We start from the raw sequence: 27,757 nt of genomic DNA on the forward strand, positions 1-27,757 counted from the left end.
TGGCGGCCACCAACATTTATACAAATAAAATTATTTCTCCTCTGTAGCAAACAGTGCCAAGGTGTGTGGAGATGGCAGGGCAGGGCAGGGCCCCAGCACCCCAGAGTCACATTTACACACAGCGGGGAACAGCCCAGCCAGAGCCAGCTCCCCGCAAGGAATCCATCAGCCCCAGGCCAGCACAGGGAAGCGCCTGCTCACAGGCCGAAGCGGGCAGGAGTGCGGCGTGGCGTCATAGGCTCCCCCTGCTCCTTTCGCCCCGGAGTATAGATCTTCAAAGACCTGCGAGGGAGAGCAAGGGCCATTAGCCATGGGGCCGGAGAGCTCAGAACCCTGCCAGCTAGGCCCGAAGCCCCAGCGCTGGACCTGCTCCTTCCCCACTCAGGGGCTACTCGCAGCAAAGTCATTATCCCCCTAGGACCCCAGTGGCCCACAGGAGAGAACAATCCACATGCAGCCCTTTGGGGACAGCCCCTGCTACCATGCCCAGCACCCACCTCACGCTGCCCAGTGGGTTGCGCCGCTCCTGCTCTTCCCGGCGTGCTCGCAGCTGCTCTTCAGCCAGAGCCATCTCCTCCTCCATGGCAGACACCTCCTCCTTGGCCCGACGTCGGTTCTCCTGCAACAGCAGCAAGGGAAAGGGCTCAGAGTTGGGAAGGGGAGAGGCCTATGCCCAATCCTGCCTAGCTGGGTGCCCTGCGCCGCTCCCCAGGCCTGCAGGGGTGTGGGCATAGCTGGGCACAAAGCAGGCAGCATCAGCTTGGCTGTGGGCAAAGCCCAGTCTCCAAGGAGGTTGTTCCCAGGGGGAGTCCCCCACCCTGCTTTGCAGAGCTACTGGCCTGCACCCCTGGGAGGAGCCTTACCTGACGCGACTTCCCCGCATGCTTGATGCTGTAGAACATGGGTCCCAGCTCCGCTAGCCACTCTCCATCCACGGACGTGACACACTGCATGTACTCCTGGGGAGAGAAAGAGCAAGGGCAAGGCCAGCCACAGGGGTCCCATCCTCCCCTTCCCAGGTACCGCTGCCACACGGCCCTGCCTGCCTCCCAGGACACCAAGAGCCTTCAGCCCAGCACTAATGGGCACAATGGACGGCAGAGCTCCTGTGGAGGGCCAGGCCCCAACCCACCCCCTCTGAGAACATCTCGCTCGCCAGCAGGGAGCGCACTGCCCGCTCACCTTGGTGGTCATGACCAGCTCGTGATACACGATGTAGTCTGGAGTGTAGCCCATACCAAAGAGAGAGCTGGTGGGGTGCAGGTGGCAGGGCATGCCAGTGCGGATGTTCACATACTCCCCGATGCCCTGTGGAAAGAATCGAGTTAGCACAGCCCCAGGCGGTACCCTGCTCCTCCCTCAGCCTGCACCCTGCACACCCCACCCTTCACCTTCAGCTTGGCAGCCTGGTGGAAGTACGCGGCACAGATGCACTTCCTGACCACGTCCCAGTCTGAGCCGCAGGATGCCAGGCTCATGCGCTGCTGCACCATGATATCCTTCAGCTGGGCACGCACCTCCCGCACCTGCAACAGCACATGCCCGTCAGAGACCTGCCCACCCACATTGGAGGCCCCACCCTCTGCCCCCTCCAGGCCCTGGCCTCCCAGCACAGCCCCACCTTCCTCATGGCCTTGGCGTGGATGAAGTGCTGGTTACACCACAGCATGGAGTAGCTGTTGTTCTTCCACTGCAAGTAAACATTTAGGTAGGTCAGGTGATCGCTCTCCGGAACAGCAAACTTCTCCCGCACTTGGTCGCTCTCTTCCTCCCGGCCCTAGATGGGAGCAGGGGGCGCAGGGTTAGAGCCGGAGGGCAGGGATTAGCCCCCCCAGCCCACACACGAGGAGAGGAGAGGAGAGGCACGCACCTTGGGCCGGTAAAAGATGGCGGGCACAGAGAGCATGGAGACGATGAGCAGGATCTCGGAGCTGCAGCCCATGTCACAGGAGACAATGAGCATCTTGGAGAGCGCCGGGTCCAGCGGGAACTCCACCATCAGGCGCCCCGTTGAGGTCAGGCCACCTGCCAGAGCAACACAGGAGCTGGTACCAAGTCAAGCTCCCAGCGCCCCCTACCCACCCACCCACCCCCCGAATCCCCCAGCACTCCCCTCCCTCCTCACCTGTGTTGTCCATGGCTCCCAAGATCCACAGCTGGTACATGGAGTTCAGCATGTTGTCCTCAGGGGGCGGGTCCATGAAGTGGAACTGCAGCAGGTCCTGCACGCCCAGAGACTTGAGCAGGAGCACCACGTTGGCCAGGTTGGTCCGCTGGATCTCAGGCACCGTGGTGGTCAGCAGCTCATTCTTGTAGGCGCTCTGGGTGTACAGCCTGGGGAACCGAGGCCATGAGTGCCATTCCCTCCTCCCCAGCCAGCCCCTCAGATGGCTCCATTTCCTCACTGAGCTCAGCCACAGCGAGCCAGGGCAGCTCCTCTAGAGCAGGGATCCTGGGCACAGTCGCTGCAGCTCCAGCTTGCCCTGCTTTGGGGTAGGGAGCAGACCCTGCACACACCCCCAGCAACACAGCAGGAGGGGCTGGGTACACAAGGAGATGCCATCGCTGCAGCCGAGGGGCCAAGGCAGCTGGATCTGGACATGCTGCTCTCCGTGGTGCAGTTGGGAGACCCCTGACATGGGAGCATCCCCTCCAAGCTGGGGCACTTTGGGCTGAGGACTGGGAGCTGACAGGGGAGCCCTGGCCACACAGTTCAGACTTCCCTTCTTCTCTGAGCTCCAGGACCCTTCCCACGGAGCCGCTAGAGTCAAGCCAACCGAGGGGAAGCAGCTGCTGTGTCCACAGCTCAGCACCCAAGGGGTTAATACTGCAGTGAGGCACCTACCTGAAGCACTGACCTGGGCCCGTCCGGCCAGCACGACCCGACCTCTGGTTGGCATTGGCTTGGCTGATGGGGTAGATCTGCAGGGCATCCATCCCTATACGGGGGTTGAAGACCTGGCGGGGCAGGCAAGGAGCAGTGAGACAGGTGGGGGGTGCAGAGCAGGGCCCAAAAGGCAGCTATGCAGCAGCTCCAGGGAGAGGGCAACGCCATCAGCCCTCACCTCACCTTCAGTTTGCAGTAGCCGGAGTCGATGACAAACATGATGCCATCCACAGTCAGCGAGGTCTCCGCAATGTTGGTAGCGACAATGCATTTCCTGACACCGTCCGGAGCCTGCAACACACCAGATGTCAGCGCTGTGAGGGGCTGGCAGCCCTCAGCCCCCAACTGACAGTGCCCCCAGGGATGCAGACAAGGAGTGCCAGGATCAGCGCCCGACAGGGAGTGGCAGGTCCCTGGCTTTTACCTTTTGCAGTCAGACATCAGGTGCCCCCCACACAGCAGGCCCTGCCCTGGCCAGTCCCATGCCCAACAGCCACTGCTCCCCTCCCCCAGGAGACCCTGCCACATGCTACCTTCTGGAAGATCTTGGCCTGCAGGTCAGAGGGCAGCTGAGAGTAGATGGGCAGCACAGCCAGAGCTGGGGCCTTTTCCAATTCCTCCAGATGCTCCACGATCTGCTCCGAGGCCACCTGGGGACAGAGAGGGGAGTGAAAGCAAGCAAAGGCACAAGGGCCGGGGGGTGAGGGGGAGAAGGAGTGCCTAGTGCCTCCAGGTCCCAGGGAGGGGAGGTGCCTAGCATTACAGGCACACTGAGGTCACCTCAATGTCTTCCTGGCCTGGCATGAAGATGAGGATGTCTCCAGGGGCCCCAGACAGATGCACCTGCAGGGTCTGCTTCACCGCAGCCTCCACGTAGTCCTCCTGCGGGGTCTGAAAAGCAGAGAGGAGTTCAAGGGGGGCCTGGCTGCCCACACCCCAACTCCCCCCCGTGCACAGGAGCCATCACACAGAACATCCACCTCCGCTCCCTGCGCAGCCAGACCTGCCCAGACCCCCTCTCCTCCCACACCCGCCCCGGGCACCTTGCTGAAGAGGACATCGACAGGGAAGGTGCGGCCAGGAATGTGGAAGATGGGAACGTTCCCAAAGAAAGAGGCAAACTTCTCTGCGTCCATGGTGGCCGAGGTGACAATGAGCTTCAGGTCCGCACGCCGCGCCACCACCTGGAGAGAGAGACTGCAAGGGCAGCACGGGGCAGGGCCCAGGCAGGCACTGGGCCCTGTCCCCAGACACTGCAGCAGGGGACAGGACCCAGGCCACTCCTCCCCCTACCCTCAACACCGCGAGGGCAGGGTACTGTGCTGACTCCCTCCCCCCTCTGCAAAGGGCACAGTTCACTCCCCCTGCCCCAGAGCCTTCATCTCCCTACCCTTCCCTCCTTAAGTCCCAGCAGAGCATCCAATCGGTGCTACCAGCAGCCAGGCTCTGGCCTGTGTCTCTGCTGCCCCTAGACCATCCCACGTCCCGCCCCAACCTCAGGTGCACCAACCTCCCGCAGCAGGCCGAACAGCACGTCCGTGTTGAGCGAGCGCTCGTGTGCCTCATCCATGATGATGGCGCTGTAGTGGTCTAGGTCGGCCTCGCGCAGGGACTCCCGCAGCAGGATCCCGTCCGTCATGTACTTGATGACCGTGTTCTCGGACGTGCAGTCCTCAAAGCGGATGGCATAGCCCACCTGGAGAGGGGAGAAGTCAGCACCTGCACAGCACACCTCACCAGCAGTCCAGCAGGGCTACCCCGGGGCCTGGCCAGACTCACCTCCTCTCCCAGGCTCACGCCCATCTCCTCGCTGACCCGCTTGGCTACTGACATGGCAGCCACTCTGCGGGGCTGGGTGCAGCCGATCATGCCGTAGTCGGTGTAGCCGTCCTCATGTAGGTACTGGGTCAGCTGGGTGGTCTTGCCACTCCCAGTCTCCCCCACCACAATGACAATGCTGTTATCCCTAGGGAAGAGCAGAAAGGTCTCTCAGCAGCGGGCTTCTCTCCCTGCTCCAGCATATGATCTGCGCAGCCCGCTCCCACAGCCGAAGGACCCCCCCAGTGCAGAGACCTGCCTGAGGGAGGGAGGGAGGGGGAGCAGGGGAAAGCAGCAGGGTCCCCATCTCCTGATGCCTTCCAGTCAAGGCTGGAGGCCTCTCTGGAAGATGCTTCAGTCAGACAAGTTATTGGGCTCCACCCAGGAGCTGTACAGGAGCTGACAACCCATCTGGCTTTGCCTCTCTACCTAAGAGAAGCTGCCCGGGAGGGCGGGAGGGGCTAGCAGCAGTACCTGATGATGGTGAGCAGCTCCTGCTGCACAGCAAAGATGGGCAGATACTGCCTCTGCTCCACAATCGACTTCTTCTTAGCAAACTCGCTGCTGGCCTCGCTCTTCTCCTTCATGTGATCAGCAAACTTCTGCTCTGTCCTGGGGAGACACGGCAGCCCCTGAGTGTGTGACTCCATGGACCTCACCCAAGTCCCAGGCTCAGAACCCCACCAAGCAGACGCCTACCTGTAATCCACCTTGCCATCTTCTGTCAGAGTCTGGTCCGGCTCCTCCTCTTTCTTGATGCCCATAATGTCTCCCAGTTTGGTGCCAGCCAGCTCCCAGTGCTTGTGCTGAGCCTGAAAGGCAGAGAGCAAAGTGCCAGCTCACCAAAAGAGCAGAGAAAGAGAGCCCAACCCTCTGCAGTCACATCCCAGATGGGACATTCGTAGTCAGACATTGTGACCATCTAGTCTGGAACCTCACTCATGACTCCTGAAGCATCAAGCCCATAGCTTCTGGGTGAACTAGAGCAGATTTGTTTTTAGGCAGACACCAATCTTGATTTAAAGATTTCAAGTGCTGGGGAATCCACCACATCCCTTGGCAACTTGTTCCTACAGTTAATTCCTCTCACTATTAAAAATTCATGCCTTATTTCTAGACTGAATCTGTCCATCTTCATCTTCCACCCACTGGATCTTGACTCAAATCCTTAACATCTCCCTCATGCACACAGAGTAACAATGGGATCCTCTCCAATTCACTCTAGAGGCCCAAAAAACCACAATCGAGAAGGCTGCACTGGTTAAAAAACAACCTAGCTTAGAGGGAAAGTGAATGCAGCTATGAAAAATAAATACATTTTTATATATAGATATAAACAAATGGAAGAAAGATGATGTTTACAGAATGAAATTCAATAAGGACAAATGCAAAGTACTCCACTTAGGAAGGAACAATTATTTGCACACATACAAAATGGGAAACGACTGCCTAGGAAGGAGTACTATGGAAAGGGATCTAGGGCCACAGTGAATCACAAGCTAAATATAAGTCAACAGTGTAACACGGGTGCAAAAAAACTAAAAACAAACATCATTTTGGGATGTATTAGCAGGAGTGTTGTAAGCAAGACACGAGAAGTAATTCTTCCACTCAACACCGTGCTGATTAGGCCTCAACTGGAGTTACTGTGTCCCATTCTAGGCGCCACATTTCAGGAAAGATGTGGACAAATTGGGGAAAGTCCAGAAAAGAGCAACAAAAATGATTAAAGGTCTCAAAAACATGACCTATGAGGGAAGACTGAAAAAAGACTGGGTTTGTTTAGTCTGGAAAAGAGAGACTGAGAGGGGAGATAACAGTTTTCAAGCACAAAAAAGGCTGTTACAAGGAGGGGAAAGAAAAATTGTTCTTCTTAACCTCTGAGAATAGGACAAACAGCAATGGTCTTAACTTGCAGCAAGGGAGGTTTAGGTTGGACATTAGGAAAAAATTCCTGTCAGGGTGGCTAAGCACTGGAATAAATTGCCCGGGGAGGTCTTGGAATCTCCGTCACTGGAGATTTTTAAGAGCTGGTTAGACAAACACCTGTCAGTGATGGTCTAGATAATAACTTAGTCCTGCCTTGAGTTCAGGGAACTGGACTAAAAGACCTCTTGAGGTCCATTCCCATCCTATGATTCTATGAAGCCTTTTAAAGTAAATTAAGAACAAAAAAGATCCTAACAACACTATTGGTCCATTACTGGATGGAAAAGGTAGATTTGTCAACAATGCAGAAAAGGCAGACAAAGTTCAATAAATATCGCTGTTCTGTATTTAGGGAAAAAACAGATGATGTAATCATACCATCAGTCATACCATATGCTGATGCAACACTTTTCACCCCAGTAGGAACACAGGCGGATGTTAAACTGCACCTACTATAGTAAGGACATTTTACAATCAGCAGGTCCAGATAACTTGCAGGTCCAGAGTTTTAAAAGAATTGGTCAAGGAGCTGCTGGGATGTTACTCTTGGAACACTGGGGAAGTTCCATAAGACCGGAAAAAAGTGTAGGTCATGCCAATATTTAGAAAAGGTAAATAGGACGACGCGGGTAAAGACAGGCTTGTCAGCCTGATGTCAATGCTGGGCAAGACAACATGGAAGCTGACACAGGACTCCATTAATAAAGAATTAAAGGAGAGTAATGCAATTAATGCCAATTAACATAGGTTTGTGGAAAATAGATCCTGTCAAACTAACTTGATATCAAATTTATGAGATTACAAGTTTGTTGGTAACTGTGCTGTTGATGTATTATTCTTATTATTAGAATTTGCTGTTGGAGACGGTGACAACATCAGCCAATGACTTGCAGTGACAACTGAATAACGTAAGGGAGTTCTGTGTCCCCACTTGAGACATCTAGATAGACTTATGTGTAGTGCTGGGGAGGAGCCCGTGGTCATGGTACATGTAGGTACCATAGGGAGGGATAGAAGAGAGGTCCTGGAGGCCAAATTTAGGCTACTAGGTAAGAGATTAAAGTCCAGGACCTCCACGGTAGCATTGTCTGAAATGCTTCCAGTTCCACGCGCAGGGCCAGGTAGACAGGCAGAACTGCAGGGTCTCAAAGCATGGATGAGATGATGGTGTAGGGAGGAGGGGTTTAGATTTATTAGGAACTGGGGAAACTTCTGGGAAAGGGGGAGCCTATACAGGAAGGATGGGCTCCACCTAAACCAAAATGGAACCAGATTGCTGGCAGTTAACATTAAAAAGGTTGCAGAGCAGTTTTTAAACTAAGGGCTGGGGGAAAGCCGACAGGGGCAGAGGAGCACGTGGTTTGGACAGAGACATCCCTTAGGGGAGGAACTACTAATGGAAATTCTCTATGTCCTCGTAAGGAGGAGACTATGGAAGATGATAAAATACAGGTAGGATCTGATGAGAAACAGTCAAATGAAAAAAAGTCTCATTCAATTACATCATGTAATGGCAGACAGCTAAAACGTGACACGTTTTTAAAGTGCTTATATACCAATGCTAGAAGTCTAAATAATAAGATGGGTGAACTAGGAGTGCCGAGTATTAAATGAGGATATTGATATAATAGGCATCACAGAAAGGCGATGGAATGAGGATAATCAGTGGGACACAGTAATACCAGGATACAAAATATATCAGAAGGACAGAACAGGTTGTGCTGGTGTGGGAGTGGCACTATATGTGAAAAAAAGCACAGAATCAAATGAAGTAAAAATCTTAAATGAACCAAATTGTACCACAGAATCTCTATGGATAGTAATTCTATGCTTGAATAATAAGAATATAGCAGTAGGGATATATTACCAACCACCTGACCAGGATGGTGATAGTGACTGTGAAATGCTCAGGGAGATCAGAGAGGCTATTAAAATAAAAAACTCAATAATAATGGGGGATTTCAACTGTCCCCATATTGACTGGGTACATGTCACCTCAGGATGGGATGCAGAGATAAAGTTTCCTGACATCTTAAATGACTGCTTCTTGGAGCGGCTAGTCCTAGAACCCACAAGAGGAGAGGCAATTCTTGATTTAGTCCTAAGTGGAGCACAGGAACTGGTCCAAGAGGTGAATATAGCTGGACCGCTTGGTAATAGTGACTATAATATAATTAAATTTAACATCCCTGTGGCGGGGAAAAACACCACAGCGGCCCAACACTGTAGCATTTAATTGCAGAAAGGAACTACACAAAAATGAGGTGGTCAGTTAAACAGAAATTAAAAGGTACAGCGCCAAAAGTGAAATCCCTGCAGGCTGCATGGAAACGTTTTAAAGACACCGTAATAGAGGCTCAACTTAAATGTACACTGCAAATTAAAAAACACAGTGAGAGAACCCAAAAAGTGTCACCATGGCTAAACAACAAAGTAAAAGAAGCAGTGAGACACAAAAAGGCATCCTTTAAAAAGTGGAAGTTAAATCCTAGTGAGGAAAATAGAAAGGAGCATAAACTCTGGCAAGTGAAGTATAAAAATATAATTAGGAAGGCCAAAACAGATTTTGAAGAACAGTTAGCCGAAGACTCAAAAAGTAATAGCAAAAAAAATTTTAAGTAGATCAGAAGCAGGAAGCCTGCTAAACAACCAGTGGGGCCACTGGACAATCAAGATGCTAAAGGAACACTCAAGGCCAATAAGGCCATCGCGGAGAAACTAAATGGATTCTTTGCATCGGTCTTCACAGCTGAGAATGAGGGAGATTCCTAAACCTGAGCCATTCTTTTTAGCTGATAGATCTGAGGAACTGTCCCAGATGGAGGTGTCATTAGAGGAGGATTTGGAACAAATTGATAAATTAAACAGTAATAAATCACCAGGACCAGAGGCACTCACCCAAGAGTTGTTAAGGAACTCAAATGTGAAATTGCAGGACTACTAACTGTAGTCTGTAACCTATCATTTAAATCAGCTTCTTTATCAGATGACTGGAGGATAGCTGATGTGATGCCAATTTTTAAAAATGGCTCCAGAGGTGATCCCGGCAATTACAGGCCGGTAAGCCTAAATTCAGTACCAGGCAAATTTGTTGAAACTATAGTAAAGAACAAAATTGTCAGACACAGAGATGAACATAATTTGTTGGGGAAGAATCAACATGGTTTTTGTAAAGGGTAATCATGCTTCACCAGTCTACTAGAATTCTTTGAGGGGTTCAACAAGGACAAGGGGGATCCAGTGGATATAGTGTACTGAGATGTCCAGAAAGCCTTTGACAAGGTCCCTCACCAAAGGCTATTAAGCAAAGTAAGCAGTTATGGGATAAAAGGGAAGGTCCTCTCATGGACTGAGAACTGGTTAAAAGATAGGAAACAAAGAGTAGGAATAAATGGTCAGTTTTCAAAATGGACTGCGGTAAACAGTGGTGTCCCCGAGGGGTCTGTACTGGGACCAGTCCTATTCAACATATTCATAAATGATCTGAAAAAGGGGTAAACAGTGAGGTGGCAAAATCTGCAGATGATACAAAACTACTCATGATAGTTAAGTCCCAGGCAGACTGTGAAAAGCTACTAAACAATCTCTCAAAACTGAGTGACTGGGCAACAAAATGGCAGATGAAATTCAATGTTGATAAATGCAAAGTAATGCACACTGGAAAACATAATCCTAACTATACATATGAAATGATGGGGTCTAAATTAGCTGTTACCACTCAAAAAAGATCTTGGAGTCATTGTGGATAGTTCTCTGAAAACATCCACTCAGTGTGCAGCGGCCGTCAAAATAGCAAACAGAATGTTGGGCATCATTAAGAAAGGGATAGATAATAAGACAGAAAATATCATACTGCCTCTATATAAATCCATGGTATGCCTACTTTGAATACTGCGTGCAGATGTGGTCGCCCCATCTCAAAAAAGACCTATTGGAACTGGAAAAGGTTCGGAAAAGGGCAACAAAAATTATTAGGGTTATGGAGCTCTGCAATATGAGGAGAAATTAATAAGACTGGGACTTTTCAGCTTGGAAAAAAGACGACTAAAGGGGCATATGATTGAGGTCTATGAAATCATGACTGGTGTGGAGAAAGTATATAAGGAAGTGTTATTTACTCCTTCTCATAACACAAGAACTAGGGGTCACCAAAAGAAATTAATAGACAGCAGGTTTAAAACAAACAAAAGGAAGTATTTTTTCACACAACGCACAGTCAACCTGTGGAACTGCTTGCCAGAGGATGTTGTGAAGGCCAAGACTATAACAGGGTTCAAAAAAGAAATCGGTAAGTTCATGGACGATAGGTCCATCAATGGCTATTAGCCAGGATGGGCAGGGATGGTGTCCCTAGCCTGTTTTCCAGAAGCTGAGAATTGGCGACAGGAGATGGATCACTTGATGATTACCTATTCTGTTCATTCCCTCTGAGGCACCAGGCATTGGCCACTGTCAGAAGACAGGACACTGGTCTAGAGGGACCTTTGGTCTGACCCAGTATGGTTGTTCTTATGTTCACTATTGTTTGCACTAGTCATTGATTATTTCATGAGGAAAGTAACGGAAGGAAGGAAACTGAAGAATTTTATGGACAAACAAAGCACCACCCAGCTTTTAGCAGACACAGCAAAAACAAGTTGGTTTGTTCATCAACAAGAGGAAGAGAAAGTATATAGCTATCAATGTCCCAAAAGTAACCCTCAGAATAGACGAAGAGCGAGATGTGCAATGATGGTGACGTATGCTAGATGTCAAGCAGCGACTATCAAAAGCAGCAAACAACTTTCATAAACCGAAAAAGATATGGAAGAGTAGCTGATTGGCACTGACACAAAAATCTTAATTTTTAACATTATCATGTCTGTCCTCCTTTACGGAGCAGAGTCATGGCAGTCTACAACAGAAATCAGTAAGATCAACTCATTCCAAAGTAAATGTCTGCAGAAGATCTTCAAAGATCATTGGAAAGAATTGCTTGCAACATCAGAAACTAAGTAGAGCAAACCAGTCTAAAGCATCAAATATGCTATGACGACAACGGCAGACACATTTTGGACACACTTTAAGGATGCCACCAACATGACCTTCACCACAATGATATGGAGAAAAAGACAGGGACCTAGAGAAACATTTCACAGAACCCTAGAGAAAGGAGCCAAGTCCATAATTTCACCTTGAACAGACCAGCACAAGGCTGAAATAAACGCCGGAACCTGATGGACACCCTACACAGCGGGAGGCCACGAAAAGAAGAAAGATTCTTTTTAGACTTCTGTAAGGCATTTGACTGGGGCCCACACAACATTTTGATTAAAAAACTAATACACAGAATCACCATGGCACACATTAAATGGATGAACCACTGGCTAAATGACAGGTCTCAAAATATAACTGTAAACAGGGAATCACTGAGTGGTTGCCTTTCTCGTGCAGTCCAATAGGGATTGGTTCTTGGCCCTAGGCTATTTAACATCTTTCATCAAGGACCTGGAAGAAAACAAACTCACTGATAACATTTGCAGATAACACAAAGATTTGGGGAGTGGTAAATAACGACGAGGACAAGCCACTAATACAGAGCACACTGGACTGCTTGGTAAACTGGGCACAGCAAACAAAGTGTGTTTCAAGATGCCAAATGTAAGGCAATACACCCAGGAACAAAGAATGCAGGCCAGTTGCACTGACTTTGAAAAGGACTTGAGGTCATGGTGGCTGGATCTGCTGAAGATGAGCTCCCAGTGTGACGCAGTGGCCAAAAGGGTTAATGCGATCCTGGGACGTATGAATGGGAATATTCAGTAGAAGGGAGATTATATTACTTCTGTATTTGGTACTTTTGTGACCATTACTGAAATACTGTTTCCAGTTCTGGTGTCCACGGTTCAAGAAGGATGTTGATAAATTGGAGAGGGTTCAGAGAAGAGCCATGAGACTGATTAAAGGATTGGAAAACCTGCCTTACAGTGATAGAGTCAAGGAGCTCAATCTAACTTAACAAAGAGCAGTATAACGAAGTGACTTGATCACATGGTGAAAAATATTTGATAACAGGCTCTTCAATCTTGCAGAAAAAGGTATAACATGATCCAATGGTTGGAAGTTGAAGCTAGACAAATTCAGACTGGAAGAAAGACATAAATTTTTACCAGTGACGGTTAAAAAATGGAATAATTTATCAAGGGCTGTAGTGAATTCTACATCACTGGCAATTTTTAAATTAAGATTGGATGTTTTCCTAAAAGCTATGCTCTAGTTCAGTGGTTCTCAAACTGTGGGTCGGGACCCCAAAGTAGATCAAGACCCCATTTTAATGGGGTTGCCAGGGCTGGCGTTAGACTTGCTGGGGCCCAGGGCCAAAGCCCACGCCCAAGCCCCACTGCCTGGGGCCAAAGCCCAATCCTCAGGACTTCACAGCCCTTGATGGAGGGGCTCAGGGTTACAAGCCCTTGGGCTATGGCTTTGCCGCCCACACACACACCTCGGGTGGTGGGGCTTGGGCTTTGGCTCTGGCCCCCCTGCCCAGGGTGGGCTCAGACTGGGGTCACACAGTAATTTTTGTTGTCAGAAAGGGGTCGCAGTATAATGAAGTTTGAGAAGCCCTGCTCTAGTTCAAACCAGAATTATTTCAGGGAAGCGCTACCGCTGGTGTTATACAGGAGGCCAGACTAAAGTCACAGGGTCCCTTCTGCCTTTAGAATCTATTAATGCAATTCCCGTGGACATAGGGGTCTCCTTCGCTGCAGGCGCTGGAGGAGGAAAGCAGCGACAGGAGGCTGAGTCCCCACCAGCCGGCCTTCACCTTTTTATTTGCCCTGGTTCAACTCTGCTATGCATCAAAAGGGTCATCCCCTTGATCTGGTCTCCACCAAGCACTGCTCTCTCTGGCTGTTGAAGCCCCCACTCTCCAACCCTCCCCTGTTCTCTGCTCAGCATCACCCATCAGTCCCACCTCAAACTGTTACTTGGTCTTTCCATGATTTCCAGTCCATCAGCACTGACTTCTTGTCTGCTCTCAGCCCTCTCTCTCTTCCATGGATATCCTTGCGGAGTGTCTCCATGATTCATTCTCCTCCATTCTCGACTCTCTTGTCCCTCTCTCCCATCACCAGATCTACCCTGCCACCTCCCAGCAATGGATCAGCCACAACAGCCACTTCCTCCATTCCGGCTCTCATGCTGCAGAGCGTCTCGGGTGGAAATTCCATGGCTGGGCTGATCCCCTCCATTCCAAATGCGTAATCTCCTCCTTCCATTCTGCCATCTTCCTATCTGAACAACTCTACTTCTCCTGCTGAATTGAATCCCGCACCAACAATGCCAGCCCCTTTTCACCACTTGACTTGCTCCTCAAACCCTCCTTCCATCCCCCTCCTCTCTCGGCACCAATTTCTTCCAAGAGAAAAACTGGCAAAATACAACATGTGATCTTCCCCTCCCTTCAGCTCACCTTCCCTTCCCACTCCTTCCCCCCAGCTCTCACCACCTTCTCCCCGGTCACAGACGCAGTGGTTTCTCAAGTTTCTCGTCTGTTCTCCTTCTCTACCTCCACTGACCCCAACCCATCTCCTGATCTTCCTTGCTCCCACTCTCCATCCTCTCCCTTACTCTTCAACTTAACTTCTCGCTCTCCTCTGGCTCTTTCCCCCTCACAACACAAGCACGCTGTAGTCGATTACATCTTAAAAACCCACCCTTGACCCCAACCACCGCCTCATCTCCCTTTCCTCTCTAAGCTCATTGACCATGCTGTCTACGATCACTGTCTGGAGTTCCTCTCCTCCAGTTCCATCCTAGACCTTCTCCAACTCAGCTTCTGCCCTTTGCACACCACTGAAACCACTCTCAGCGAAGTCTCTAGTGACCTCTTCCTAGGCAAAGCTCAGAGCCAGTACTCCATCCTCATCCTCCTTGACCTATCAGCTGCTGACACCATTGACCATGCTCTTCTTGAAATCTTGTCCTCCACTGGCTTCCATGACTCTGTTCTCTCCTAGTTCTTTCCCTACCACTCTAAACACTCTATTAGCACGTTCTTCAGAGAATTCTCCTCATCCTGTCTCCAGCTTTCCATGGGGGTTCCAGGAGGCTCTGTGGCCCCTTCTCGCCTCTCTGGGTAATCTCAATTGCATCAACTATCATCTCTATGCGGATGTCTCACAGAGCTACCTCTCAACCCGAGACCCATCTCTGTCTGTCCAAACTAAAATCTCGGGCTGTCTCACTGACATCTCTTCGTGGGTGTCTAGCTATCAGCTCAAACTCTACATGGCTAAAACCGAGCTCCTACCCCCGCCTTCTTTCTTGATCGCTGTGAACAACCCTACCATCCTGCCTGACATTCAGGCCTGTAACCTGGGAGTCATCTTCGACTCGTACCTTTCTCCAGGTCCTCACCTCTGGGCTATGTCTAAATGGTAGAGGTTCTCTTTGCATAAAATCTCTAGCGTACAGCCCTTCTTATTCATTACACTGCTGAAACTCTCGGCTCGGCTCGTCGGGTGTCTTGACTGTGTCTCTGGCCTTGACAAATGCAATCTTGCCCCCTCCTTTGCCATGATGCCTACAAATAACTGGACAGTGGCTAGGCTGCTGGAGTACCGAGAACAGAGCCTATCCTGCAGACCAGCACTGTGTCACAGATTCCTTGGATTCCCCACTGGCCTGTTTATAGACCGTCGTTTGCCTTACGTTTAGGGGCAGGGACCATCTGTGGGTTCTGTGTTTGTGCAGCGCCTAGCACAGTGGGGGCTGGTCCATGACTGGGGCACCTAGGCACAGACAGTAAAACAGATCACCCCACCCCCAGGAGATAGCAGCCACGCCCGGCACCTACCTTCTTGCGTTCCTTCTGTTCCCTGTGTTTGCGCACCAGCTGGCTGCCTTTGCGGGCGATAATTGCCAAATCCGAAGTGGCATCCTTGACCGGGATGACTGGCTCTGGCTGGAGGGGAGGGGCAAGAGAAGAAGAGGTTCCAAATCAGCACTGACTGAGGCCTTGTCTACACTACAAAGTTTTGTCCGCAAAAGGCAGCTTTTGCTGACACAACAGGGGAGGAGGCACAAAGCTACTTTTGGTGGCAAAACTCTGCTGCTTTGCCGACAAAATAAAACCACAACAAGAGGCATAAAGTTTTTGTGGCAAAGTTAAAGGGACAAAGTATCAGTATAGACACTGCTGTTTGTTTGTCAACAGAACTGGCTTCCACCAGTATTCCAAAATGCCTGCCATGACCGTTCTGCTCACGGTTTTGATCTCTGCTGCCCTGCAGGCATGCGCCCTTCCCCTTTCAAAGCTCCGAGAAGTATCTGACAGCCCAGCTTTTTGGGGAACAAAAAGCAAATCATTTCGTGGCGTGCTCCTTTTCTGCCCTGCACTGCGGGAGGGAGAGGAGAGCCGGCTGTGCTGCTGTGAGATTGCTCCGCAGGGAGAGCTCACAGAGCCGCTCAGGGTGCTGCTCCTGGCAGCAGAGGAGGCTGGGGGAGAACCCAGGAAGGCAGGCAGGCAGGCAGAGTTGGCTGCTTTAGGAGAGATTCCTGTGCCAAGCAGAGGAAGCTGACATGCGGGGGGGGCATCCCCCTCCCCCGGCCTCAGGATAGGTCAGTCAGCCTGCTGTCTCCCACGCCCCAGACACACCACTCTCCTCTCCTCTCCCTCCCTGCCCCACACACACACACTCACTTCCCTTGAAAAAACGGCTGACAATCTACTAGGATGCCCCTGGAAGGATGGGATTGAGAAACCTGCATCATGTGATGCTGTACCTGATTCATGAGGCACTGCAAACCCTTCCCAAAGTACCGGGGGTGGCCAGCTGCACAGTGGGATAGCTACCACAGTGCACTGCTCTCTGTGTCAACGCAAGAGCTGTTCGTGTGGATGCGCTCTGCTGACACAAGGAGCTAGTGTGGACATGCAACAGCAGCTTCAATTAGACGCATAACTTTTGCCGACAAAACTTTGTAGTGTAGACAAGGCCTGAGCTTCCTTGCAGTGGCTAGTGGCTCTCCCCCAGAAGAGCCCCCACCTGCTTGGTGAAGACGATCCTCCCATCCAAAAATGGGGGCACCAGGTTGTGTACCAGCAGGTGCACTTTGGCTGCGTTATCTTCCTCAAAGTCCTCATCCACTTCTAGCCGATGGACCACCCCGCTCGTCAGCATGCGATTGGTCTCCCAACGCTCATTGTCCTGAAGGAGAAACACAGGCAGCAGGGTCACAGACCCCGCTCCAGCTTGTGGGGTGGGCACAATAACCTAGCTTCCCTCATCAGCCTGCCACACTCACAGATGGAGAACAGATTCCTCACATCTAAGCTGCAGCCCCCTTCCTCACCCACAAAGAACAACAGGACATCCACCTTCCTCACTCTGACTTGTATGGCTATCCTACTGTGAGAGAGTCACAGAGCAGCTCCAGGACAGTAAGACAGTGACGTGGAGGGGCTGCAGGGGCAGACATTGGTCTGGACATAGTGAATTTTAGCCCTCTCAGCAGGCTGATGACAGATACAATGCGTACCTGGTGGGCTGGGGACATGGGGCTTAGCCGGGCCAATCGCTCTGGGAGAAATGCTAGCGGAGACTCCCCTGGAAGCGGGTTGTCGGCTGGAAGCCAGGTCCGACTGCAACGCAACCCATCTACAAAGAGTGCCTTTGGGGCTGCATTTGCAGAGGTCTCTGGCCCGCAAGCACAGAGGGAAGCACCCCCTCCAGAGAGGGCTAGGAAGATGGCACTGGCAATGCAATGTTCAGATCTGATCACCACAGTAACAGAAAATATCAACAGGCCAAGCCCATTCAAAGGACAAGCCACAAAACTGCTTGAGGAGCTGGCGGGCTGATTGGGAGGGAAGATTAGCAGCATTCCATCTGCCCTGCCCAGCTGAGAGATCACTAAGGGGGAGATCATGGCGTCAGTGCGCACAGCTCTAGGAAGAGAAGACAACCAGGGGCCCCATCGGGAGGGGGAGCCAGAAGGGTGGGGAACATTACAGTTGAGTGGCTGCAAGGGAGGCAGGCTGGGCTGTAGGACTGTTTCCCCAGGGGGGAGTCTCTCGTCATTGTGTGCTGTATGACAGGCATGCTACCTCTGGATCACTCCAAAGCTCAGGACGTTGCAGGGAGTCCGGATACACAACTAGCCAGTGTGCTAAGGCAACACCTGGGTGTTACTCCTGGGAGAATTCTGTGCCACTGGGCAGCTGCAGAATTCATGTCCCACACAGATTTCTTTGCTTCCCCACAGAAAAATGACAGAGGTGAGAGATCACCCCGCAACCCTCCCCAGGGACATGGACCTCTGCAGCAGGTCCTGACCTTGTGGGGTGTCAAGATTCAGTGGAGCCTCACGCCACGTCCCTGTCCCAGATGGGCAAAGGGGAGCTGCAGGGTGATCTCCCACCTCTGTGCAGCCAGTCACCCATGCTCCCCACTGCCATACTGGAGCCTCCACATCTATTTTTTGACAAAATTTGCAGAATTTTAAAACATTGTGCACAGAATTTTTAACTTTTTGTCGCAGAATTCCCTCAGGAGTTGGGTGTGCTTGCAGGGGACAGGGGACCCATCACTCTAGTCCTAACCCCAGCCTCCAAGTGACAGTAGCTAGGGCCCTCCACACCAGGTACATCTGGAGCACTGGGACACCCAGACTCAGGACAGGGCCACAGCTCCCACTGTCCATCCCCACACCAGGGGTGGGGGGTGACACCAGAGCGATGGAGCATGGCTCCATCGTACTCCCCAAAGCCAGAAGCTTCTTTTGTGTCCCTCGCCCATGCTAGGCCATCCCAAAGTCACCTTCTATTCCCTCCACCCTCCTGATCTGCAGGACCTGTCATCCCCAAGCCCCACCCTCCAGTAATACAGGAATCCCTGGGGTGGAAAGTGCCCTGAATGTTCACAGGGGCCTGGCCCCGCCTTGCGCTCCTGCCTCATTGATCTGCCTCCGCTGCGCAGAGATGCGCTTCTGCTTCTGCTTGTGCAGGTGCTGCTCCCGCTTCTTCACATACTCCTCAGATGAGTAGGCCAAGGGGTTGTGGAACTCGTCGTAACCCTCGTCCATCATGTACCAGTCCCGGTCGGCTTGCTGAGAGATGGGGGCAGGCACGGAGGTGGGAAGGAGAGAGATGGGGAAGGCAGGGTGAGAATGGCCAGAGACGGAGCTCAGGTGGGCTGCACACTCAGCCTGCTACCAAACTCCCAGAGGAGAAGTGCCCTGACATGCAGGACTCTGGGGCCTGGCTCACTTCCCAGAGGTGCTGATCAGGCCTGCTCAGAGGGGGGGCTGCCCCAAGCTAACAATAGTTGGGGGGCTTTGTCTGCAGTGGAGAGCAGCCATACTCAGTCTCACCACTTAGGGGAGCCAACAGCTCAGAACAGGATCCAGAAAAGTGTGCAGACAGCATTCTGGGAACCGAGAGTCCAATCTCCACAAACGGACCCCCTGCATCCATGGGATCCCACACTGAGCCTCACCCTCCAACCCTGCCCTCCACTGAGCCACCCAGCCCCCAACACAGGGACCCTGCACTGAGCCCACCAACTCCCAAGAGATCCCATCCCTGACCCCCAAATGGGTCTTCTCTTCTCCCCAACCCCCACACAGAGGGACCCTTTCCCATCACCCAGCATCCATGTACAGCAATCCCAGACCAAGCACCCACACCCTGCTGAGCCTCCTCCACCAGACACACTGGGGCCCCACAGACCCCTACGTGGTTCTGCCTGCCTTGGTGCGCCTCAGGCCCAGGCTGTGCGCGCTCTGCTCCGCAAGCCTCATCCCAGCAAGTTAAGGTACAGAAGAGCCCTCCTGCCATTTCCACCGCCCACATGCCTTGTGACCAGACCCTGGCTCACAGCCTCCAGGCCGCACACCGATACGCCCAAGAAGCTCTTACCCGCTGGTCGTCCTCCCACTGCTGCCGCTCCTCCTCCGTCTCAAAGGAAATACCCTCTTCTGCATCTTCACGCCTCCCTGGAGGAAGGAACAATCTGGTCAGCACAGGCCCTCACCAGCCCTCGCCCCCTGCTTCTCAGCCAGGAGGCCCCAAGGAAGCCAGCCCCTGTGCTAGTCTCAGTGATGGAGGAGGGGCCAGGTAGTCTGGTCTCTCCTCTGCCACACCTTTGCCCCTGGATAGCCGTGGAGTGGCCCCCAGGTGCCGCCGGTCATCAGCCCATTCATTGTATTTGTAGGAAGGGGTGGGCAGCGGTGTCTCATCTGGGTACTTGTTCTTCACTGACCTGCAAAGACAGAAGCAGGACAGGAATGTCTGGCCAGCCTCATGGATTCGCCAGACGGGAACTGCAACCTATGGCTCACAAGCCACATACCACCACCAGTGTTTCCTCTAATTTTTTATGTCCATGTGCAGAATGAATTGTGTTATGTCCACCAATATGGAGGTGAGCCAAGGGGTTCAGAGTGTGGGAGGGGGCCAGGGCTGGGGCAAAGGGTTGGGATGTGGGGGAGGAGGCGAGGGCTCCAGTTGAGGGTACGGGCTCTGCGGTGGGGCTGGGGATGAGGGGTTCAGGGTAGAGGAGGGGGCTCAGGGCTGGAGCAGAGGGTTGGGATGCGGGGCCGAGGGCTCTGGCTGGGGGTGCAGGATCTGGGGTGGGGCCGGGGACGAGGGATTTGGTGTGAAGCAGGGGCTCAGAGCTGGGGCAGAGGATTGGGATGCGGGGATGAGGGCTCTGGCTGGGGGTGCAGGCTCTGGGGTGGGGCTGGTGATTAGGGGTTCAGGGCTGGGGCAGAGGGCTGAGGAGTGTGGGCTCTGGGGTGGGACCAGAGATGAGGGGGTGGGGGTGCAGGCTGCCCCAGGGCTGCAGTGGGGAGAAAGGACTCTCCCCCCAGCACCTCCGGGACGGGAGAGAGGTGCCTCTCCTCAGCCGTGGAAGCTTCGACGGGGCTGAGCCGGGGGGAGGGGGGCCACTCCTCTCCCCCAGCTGCGGCAAGTCCAGGGAAGGTCTGCGCTGGGGCCAGCAGGGAGGTGCACAGGTCCGTGCTGGGGGCGAGACATCTCTCCCCACCACAGCCCTGAGCCCCAGTGTGAGGCTTAATAGGCAGCTGTGCAGCCACACAGTAGCACAGCTTAGAGAGAACTTAGACCCTTGCAGCATCACCAGGGAGCGCAGCCCCCTCAAGCTACCTCTCAGGCACCCCGCTAGGCCCTGCCCCTCCATCCCACTACCTGTCCCGGTCCCTCCTGTCTGCATCACGAGCGGAGGATGCTCGATGGCTGCGGTCGCGCTCAGAGTCCCTATAGGAAGGCGTAGGGGAAGGCGACTCCCACTGCGAGCGCCGTGAGCTGCTATAGCCACTGTCCTCTTCCTCCCAGCTCGAGCGAGATGGCGTGGCTGCATCTGGGGAAAGGAAACTGGGTCTGATGCCTCATGCTGAGCCAACCTAGGCCCCTGCCAAGCTGCAGCCAAGGCCTGGGACCTTCCAACAAGGAGTACAGCAAGGGGGCCCTCTTAGATGTTTACCAACTCACACTGGGCTTTCTATGAGCCGACCCAGATAGTCTAAGGAGACATGCCCCCAGGGAATGACTGCCACAGCTCCCCATACCAGCCACGCAGACTTGCAACTATGCTCCCGGGGCGCAGGCTCAAAGATCACCCCAGGGCCCCCTAGCACCCCAGTCTCACTCCCAGGGAAGGCTGTAGATATGAGGCAGTTCACTAGTCATGGGCCTCTTCAGCTGGGGACTTTCACTCAGCTCTCTCCTTGTGAAGGAGCCAGAGCCCCTCAAGAGTAGCGCATGCCTCCTGCCAGCTCCTGTGGAAGAGCACTGTAGGAAGGACAGCTGCTCCTACCCTTCGGTCGGTGTCTGGGGCTCTCTGGTTCACCCCTCCTGCTGCTGCCCCTCTCTGATGAGCCATCCTTCTCTGACCGGCTGCTGCTATGACGGCTCCTGTCCCGCTCCTCTGCGAACAGAGTGCCAAGTCAGACATGCAGGGTGTGAACAGCCTCCGGAGCCCATCACACCCCAGATTCAGGACCATGCCCTGGGATTCAGAGCAGCCAAAGCCAGGGTCCCAGAGCCTGTGTCAGCAATCATGAAGGTCTCCAGGACAGTTACCTCGGTCCCGTTTGCGGTCGTGGTCCCGCTCTCTATTGCGCCCCCGCTTGTGCTCCTTCTCCTCCTTGGAGGAGGCATAGACGCCATGCTCTCGCCGTTCCCGCTCCCGCTGCCGGCTGCGCTCCCAGAACTCCTCACTGACCCCCCCAGTGTGGGACGGCGTCTCCACATGGGCAGAGCGGTAATGCCTGAGGGGCAAAGGGCAGTTCAGCAGGGTCAGGAACGTACTGTGACTCTGCCTGCAGCCCCCACTGCTCCCTGACATGTCATGCAGGAGCCTGGCCTCATTCACTACTAGCCTGGCAAGGAGTGTGCAACTGGAACCTGTGCCAAAGAGCTGAGCATGGCAGCCTGCCCACAAGTTCCCTTTGCTCCCAGCTTGGCAGGCCTGTTCCTACCCTCTACCCATAGGGCAACTTTAAGGGAGCCCACTGCCTCCCTCCAGCTGGCCTCAGCAGACCCCAGGGGGAAGGCACAAGCCTCAGTAGCTAAGACAAAATGTTACCAGGAACGAGGAGGAAACACCCCCAAGGGGGCTTGGACAAGGTCTTGCCAAGGAACACCTGGCTCCTTCTCTGAGATATGTATGTGGCAACCAGACTTGTCTCCACCCAAGGCCCTTCACTTGGGGAAGCCTCCAGACCTCTGTCTAGCAGAGTTCAGCCCTCCAACAGCTCCCAGCCCAGAGAAATCCTCAGTCTCTCCTCTCCCCAGGTGCTTAGGGCCCACAGTTTCTCTCCTGTGTGCCCTGGATCCAGCACAACAACTAGCTCCATGAATCAGCCCAGTTGCCTTCAGGCACTCACTCCAAGCCCCTTCCTGAAAAGGAGGACATGGCAGCCACCCAAGGGATGGGAGAGGCCATAAACCCCCCTTACACCTCGTGCCAGCATCTTCACCTGTCCTGCCGGCTGTTCCTGCTGGTCCTGTCGCTCCCCTCCTCCTCAGAGCCTCCCAAATCATCTTTGGACTCCTCCCAATCTTTGTAGGAAGAGACTTTGGACTTCTTCTTGTCCTCTGTGTCTTCCTTCTCCTCTCGCTCCCTGCGTTTCTGTGCAGCCAGCAAGTCCAATCCCAGCAGTGAGGTGCGGGGGGCTGGAGCTTTGAAGACATGCTGCTCACTGCAGGCACTTTTCTTCTTGATGATCAAGCCTCCAACCTGTGTCTCCAGATCAGCTCCTTCCAGCCGGTGCATCGAAGTGTCCACAGGGACATCCTCCATCGCTAGGATCTTGTGGTCCAAGCAGTCTATTCCCTGGGGCTCTCTGAAAGGAACACAATCAGGCACTGGTATGAGGAGACAAGGTTGTTGAGATTCATGGGGTTGGGCTTCTGATTAACTAACGAGAGGAGGAAGGGGGCATACATGGGGCTCCCTGCACTGCTCTCTCCCAAAAAAGCAAGCCTCTCACTTCCCCAGAAGACATGATGGAGGAGCTCAGAGTTCCAATTTCCCTTGAGTGGAAGAAGAATCAATCATTTCTGGATCAGCGCTGAAGAAGTTCAAAGCCGCAAGACACTACACTAGGAACGTTTACACTGTCAGGCTGACAACCTAGGAGCCAGGTCTCCTTTCAAAAGCCAAACCCCCAGAGAGTTCATCTCAGCAATAGACTACCTCATGGGTAAAAGCCCTTTCAATTTCAAGAAAAAAGGCCCCCCACATTCTTAGAAAAAAACATCAGCCTTCCCCACCCTACTCCACATCTTTTCTAAGCTCAATGTCTGGATAAACTGACCTCCTTCTGGCATCCTAAAACATTCTCTATACAAAGCAATCCTTTAGGAACACAAGGCTGGCCAGATTAGATTGGAGCTGGGACCCATCTAGTCCAGGCTCCTGCCTCAGACAGTGGCCTGTACCACCAGCAGCTTCAGAGAAAAGGTGCATGAAATGTTGAGTGTGTAGTTATGGAATAATTTGCCCATCAGAAAAACCCCATAAATTAGACAGGTGCTTTATGCTCTAGAAGAGAAGGAATTGTACCCCTCTTGGGTAAAATTGGAGAGAGTCCAGCAAAGGGCAATAAAAATGATTAGCGGTCTGGAACACATGATTTATGAGGAGAGGCTGAGGGAACTGGATTGTTTAGTCTGCAGAAAAGAATGAGGGGGGATTTGATAGCTGCTTTCAACTACCTGAAAGGGGGTTCCAAAGAGGATGGTTCTAGACTATTCTCAGTGGTAGAAGATGACAGGACAAGGAGTAATGGTCTCAAGTTGCAGTGGGGGAGGTTTAGGTTGGATATTAGGAAAAACTTTTTCACTAGGAGGGTGGTGAAACACTGGAATGCGTTACCTAGGGAGGTGGTAGAATCTCCTTCCTTAGAAGTTTTTAAGGTCAGGCTTGACAAAGCCCTGGCTGGGATGATTTAGTTGGGGATTGGTCCTGCTTTGAGCAGGGGGTTGGACTAGATGACCTCCTGAGGTCCCTTCCAACCCTGATATTCTATGATTCTATGATTCTCTTTTCATCCTAATGCAAAACTGGATATTCTCATTCATGATACAGATGCCCAGTCCTTTATTAAACGCTACCAAAATACTGGCATCGGTGATATCTTGTGGCCATGGGTTCCAGAAGCTAATTATACATAGGCTAAAGCATATTTCCCTTTTTATCAGTTTTAAACGTGCAATGTCACTGAACATGCCTTGCTCTTGTATTGTGAGGGATAAAGAGCAGCGCCCATTTGGCATGCTCCGTTCAAAACCTCTGCCAGCCCTTACCCCAGATGCAGCATAAATCGCCCCATAGACCAGCCTGGCTCCAGTGAGCAAGAGGTTCCTGGGGCCCAGCTGGACCCACTCACTGCCCGCCACCCTAGCCTTGCTGCTCTGCCCAGCCCAAGCTACTGGGTCCGTGTCTTGAGCCCACAAGCTCAGCCCAGGCCCCCCACCTCACTCCCAGACTGGGCTCTCCTGGGTACAAGTTACACCCTTAGGGACCCTCAGGCCCCTGTGATACAGCAGCCCATTGATGCAAACATGCAAAAGCTTCACTGTTCTTTACAAGCAACTCCTGTTTCAGACCTAACAAACTCACTATACCTAATACAGAGACGAGTGGGTGAGGCAAAATCTTATTGGACCAACTTCTGTTGGTGAGAGAGACAAGCTTTCTAGCCACAGAGCTCTTCTGTCACAGATTGTTTAAGTTAAGTAGTTAACACATGGCAAAAGACCATTCAAGGTGAAGTAACCCATTAACACCTTTGCAGTAATAGGACCCAAAAAAAAGGGGGGGGGGTGTTAGTGGGTTACAGAGTGTTGTAATACGCCACAAATCCAGGATCTTTATCAAGACCCTAATTTTTGGTGTCATGCAGTTATGAATTTAAGCCCCAGGCTTGTCTTTTGAAGGAGGTGTGCAGGTTTCCTTTGAGGATGAGGACTGAGTGGTAAGATATGGAGTGACTGTTTTGTGAAAAGAAAACTGTTTCCACGATATGCATCTGATGAAGTGAGCTGTAGCTCACGAAAGCTTATGCTCTAATAAACTGGTTAGTCTCTAAGGTGCCACAAGTACTCCTTTTCTTTTTGCGAATACAGACTAACACGGCTGTTACTCTGAAACCTGTTTTGTGAAAAGTGTTCTCCCATGATTGGTATGCTGGTTTTGTCTGTTATTTTTCCTGAGAGTTCATTCGAGAGCATAGTGATTGCCTTGCTTCACACACATGGATGAGGTACCCCAAATGTTGCAATAAGCATGTGTAGGACCATGGCTCTAGGAAGGCGTGTTGTGAGTAGTACTGATCGTAGTAGCTATGGAGGTATGTCTGCAGGTTTTGCATGTGTTGTTGTGGCAGGGTCTAATGCCACCCTGAAGGTATGTCTTCACTAGTGGCTGTGTAGTCACAGCACCTCCACAAAGGGAGTAGAACCCAGCGCTGGTGCACTCTCTACACCACCACTTTACAGTGCTGAAACTTGAAGCACTCAGGGGTGTGTTTTTTCACACCCCTGAACGAGAAAGTTGCAGCGCTGTAAAGTGGCAGTGTAGATAGGGCCCTAGTTGGTGGGTCTGTGGGGAGCCTACTGATGATGAGTTTCATGAGATGGTGGGTTGTTTGAAGGCAAGAAAAGGGGGCTCCTGGGTTACTGCAAAGGTGTTAGAATGGTTTCTTAGAATGTGTTAACTACTTATGCTAGCTATACACTCAGGGTAAGTAGTTAACACATTGTAAGAAACCATTCTAAGTGAAGTGACCTGTTAACACCTTTGCAGTAACCCAGGAGCCCCCTTTTCTTGCCTTCAAACAACCCACCGTCTCATGAAACTCATCATCATCAGTAGGCTCCCCACAGACACACCAACTAGGGCCCTATCTACACTACCACTTTACAGTGCTGAAACTTGCAATGCTCGGGGCGGGGGGGGGGGGGAGGTTTCACATCCTTGAGTGAGAAAGTTGCAGCGCTGTAAAGTGGCAGTGTAGACAAGGCCTCAGAATAACCTTCCCAGACCTGAAGCACTTTGTGGCTCAAAAGCTTGGTCCAATAAAAGATATTACCTCACTCTCCTTGTTTCTCCCATATCCCAGGATCAACACAGCTACAACCCCACAGCGTACACCAAATACACGCTTTCAAGGTATTCATTTATTGATACTCAATCACAAGGCTATATTAACACTAGAGACCTTACAGTGGCACAGGTCTCTTGTCGACATAATTAAACCACCCCCTGGGAGCAGCTGTGCATACTAGCACTTATGCTGGCATAATTTAGGTCACCCACGGGGTGGCATATTCACACCCCTGAGCAACATAAATGTTGCTGACGTAAGTGGCAGTGTAGACATAGCCTAAGACATGCATCTGTGTGTAATAGTTAAGGAATAATGTAGCTATATTGAAAACTTCGCCCTATAGCCTTGGAGTAAAAGGCGGTCACCAGGAAATCGCAGTCGCAGTGGCGGCCCACTCATGTAGTGCAAGGTTCCGCTGTCCTCACCTGCCCCCTCCCACGTCAGTCAATGGAAACCACCAAAGGCAACACAAACCCATCAAAACCACTTGAAGGTGAAAAGCAACGTTATGCCACCGGATCACCCTGCCTGCCAACAAAGACAACGCCGCCTGGAGCCTTCCCTCTGGACTGGCAGCGGTCCAGGAGCGGCTGCAGCCCTGTTCTGGTGAGGCCAGCAGCTCCTTGCGGGGGGCCCCTGTGGCGGGGCGGGGCAGGGCAGGGCGGCAAGCGCCGATAAGCGCCGGCGCTAGCTCGCGTTGTATGGCTTTGCTTTGCGCGGCCGTGCCCACCGCCCTCTCCCTCTGGGCAGAGGCGCTGCTCCGCCGGGGACACCCCGAGCCGCGCTGCGCGCAAGCCCCCGGCGCCGGCCGGCCGGCCCCCAGGAGCCGCGAGGCTGGTCCCGGGCCGCCCGCGCCGGGGGGCAGCGGCTCCTGGCACCGCGGGGACGCTCCGAGGGACCCCAGGACGGGCCCGCCGTTAACCGGCCAGGCCGGCGCGGGAGCGAGCGGCTGACGGGCTCCTGGGCGCGGCCCTTGGAGCCCCGAGAACCGACCACAGCGCCCGCCCGCCCCCGCCGCCCGCGGCCTCTCACCTCTCGGCCCCCCCCAGCCCCGCCGCGCGTCTCCTCGACGCCCGTTCCGCAGCCGCCTCAGCGCTCAGTGAGCGCCGCCATTCCCGTCCCACAATGCCCCGCGAGAGCAGCCGCTCTACCCCGCCCCGCACCATAGAGAGACAAGCCGGGAGTCTCGGTCCGGCCATAGAGCGACGGCGGAGGCTAGAGCGGCCCAAGTTTCCGGGCTCTTCCGGTCCGCCGCGCGCGGGGGGAGAGGGAGGAAGAGGACTTTAAGACGTGATACACGCTGACCCGGAACAGGAAATGTATCATGTGCTGTAACATCCCGCCCCGCCCCGCGCTGTGCCCGCAGGTTACTGACCCCTGTCTGCCGGTCCCCCGCCCCAAGGTACCGCCCCCCGTGCTGTGCCCCCCCCCGGTACTGACCCCCTGTGCCCTCCCGCCCCCCGAGGGTACCGCCCCCCGTGCTGTGCCCCCCCCGGGTACTGA

General features: G+C 52.9%; 1 protein-coding gene across 1 annotated transcript; it reads right to left on the reverse strand.

Annotated features, from left to right (window-relative positions):
* Positions 1-27,385, reverse strand: DHX38 (DEAH-box helicase 38). Its single transcript, XM_084644451.1, has 27 exons — positions 27,287-27,385; positions 22,619-22,984; positions 21,720-21,907; positions 21,454-21,564; positions 20,826-20,997; positions 19,760-19,878; positions 19,536-19,612; positions 18,569-18,724; positions 16,663-16,824; positions 15,471-15,578; positions 5,405-5,517; positions 5,180-5,317; positions 4,667-4,853; positions 4,398-4,583; positions 3,931-4,071; positions 3,668-3,778; positions 3,421-3,537; positions 3,071-3,178; positions 2,846-2,958; positions 2,126-2,334; positions 1,871-2,025; positions 1,622-1,777; positions 1,392-1,526; positions 1,183-1,308; positions 864-959; positions 498-619; positions 1-282 (listed from the first exon to the last, which is right to left on the reverse strand). The coding sequence occupies exons 2-27, from the start codon at positions 22,939-22,941 to the stop codon at positions 198-200; spliced, it is 3,714 nt and encodes a 1,237-aa protein (XP_084500577.1). The 5' UTR covers positions 22,942-22,984; positions 27,287-27,385; the 3' UTR covers positions 1-197.
* Between the last annotated feature and the right edge of the window lie 372 nt (positions 27,386-27,757).

The sequence above is a fragment of the Lepidochelys olivacea genome, assembly GCF_965140295.1.
Source record: "Lepidochelys olivacea isolate rLepOli2 genome assembly, chromosome: 12".
Lineage (NCBI taxonomy): Eukaryota > Metazoa > Chordata > Testudines > Cheloniidae > Lepidochelys > Lepidochelys olivacea.

Coding starts and splice junctions, on each gene's coding strand:
- DHX38 (XM_084644451.1), bottom strand. CDS start 22,941: ATGGAGGATGTCCCTGTGGACACTTCGATGCACCGGCTGGAAGGAGCT. Junction 15,579..16,662: donor GGATCGTCTTCACCAAGCAG/GTGGGGGCTCTT, acceptor CCTCCCCTCCAG/CCAGAGCCAGTCATCCCGGT. Junction 283..497: donor AACCCACTGGGCAGCGTGAG/GTGGGTGCTGGG, acceptor TCTCCCTCGCAG/GTCTTTGAAGATCTATACTC.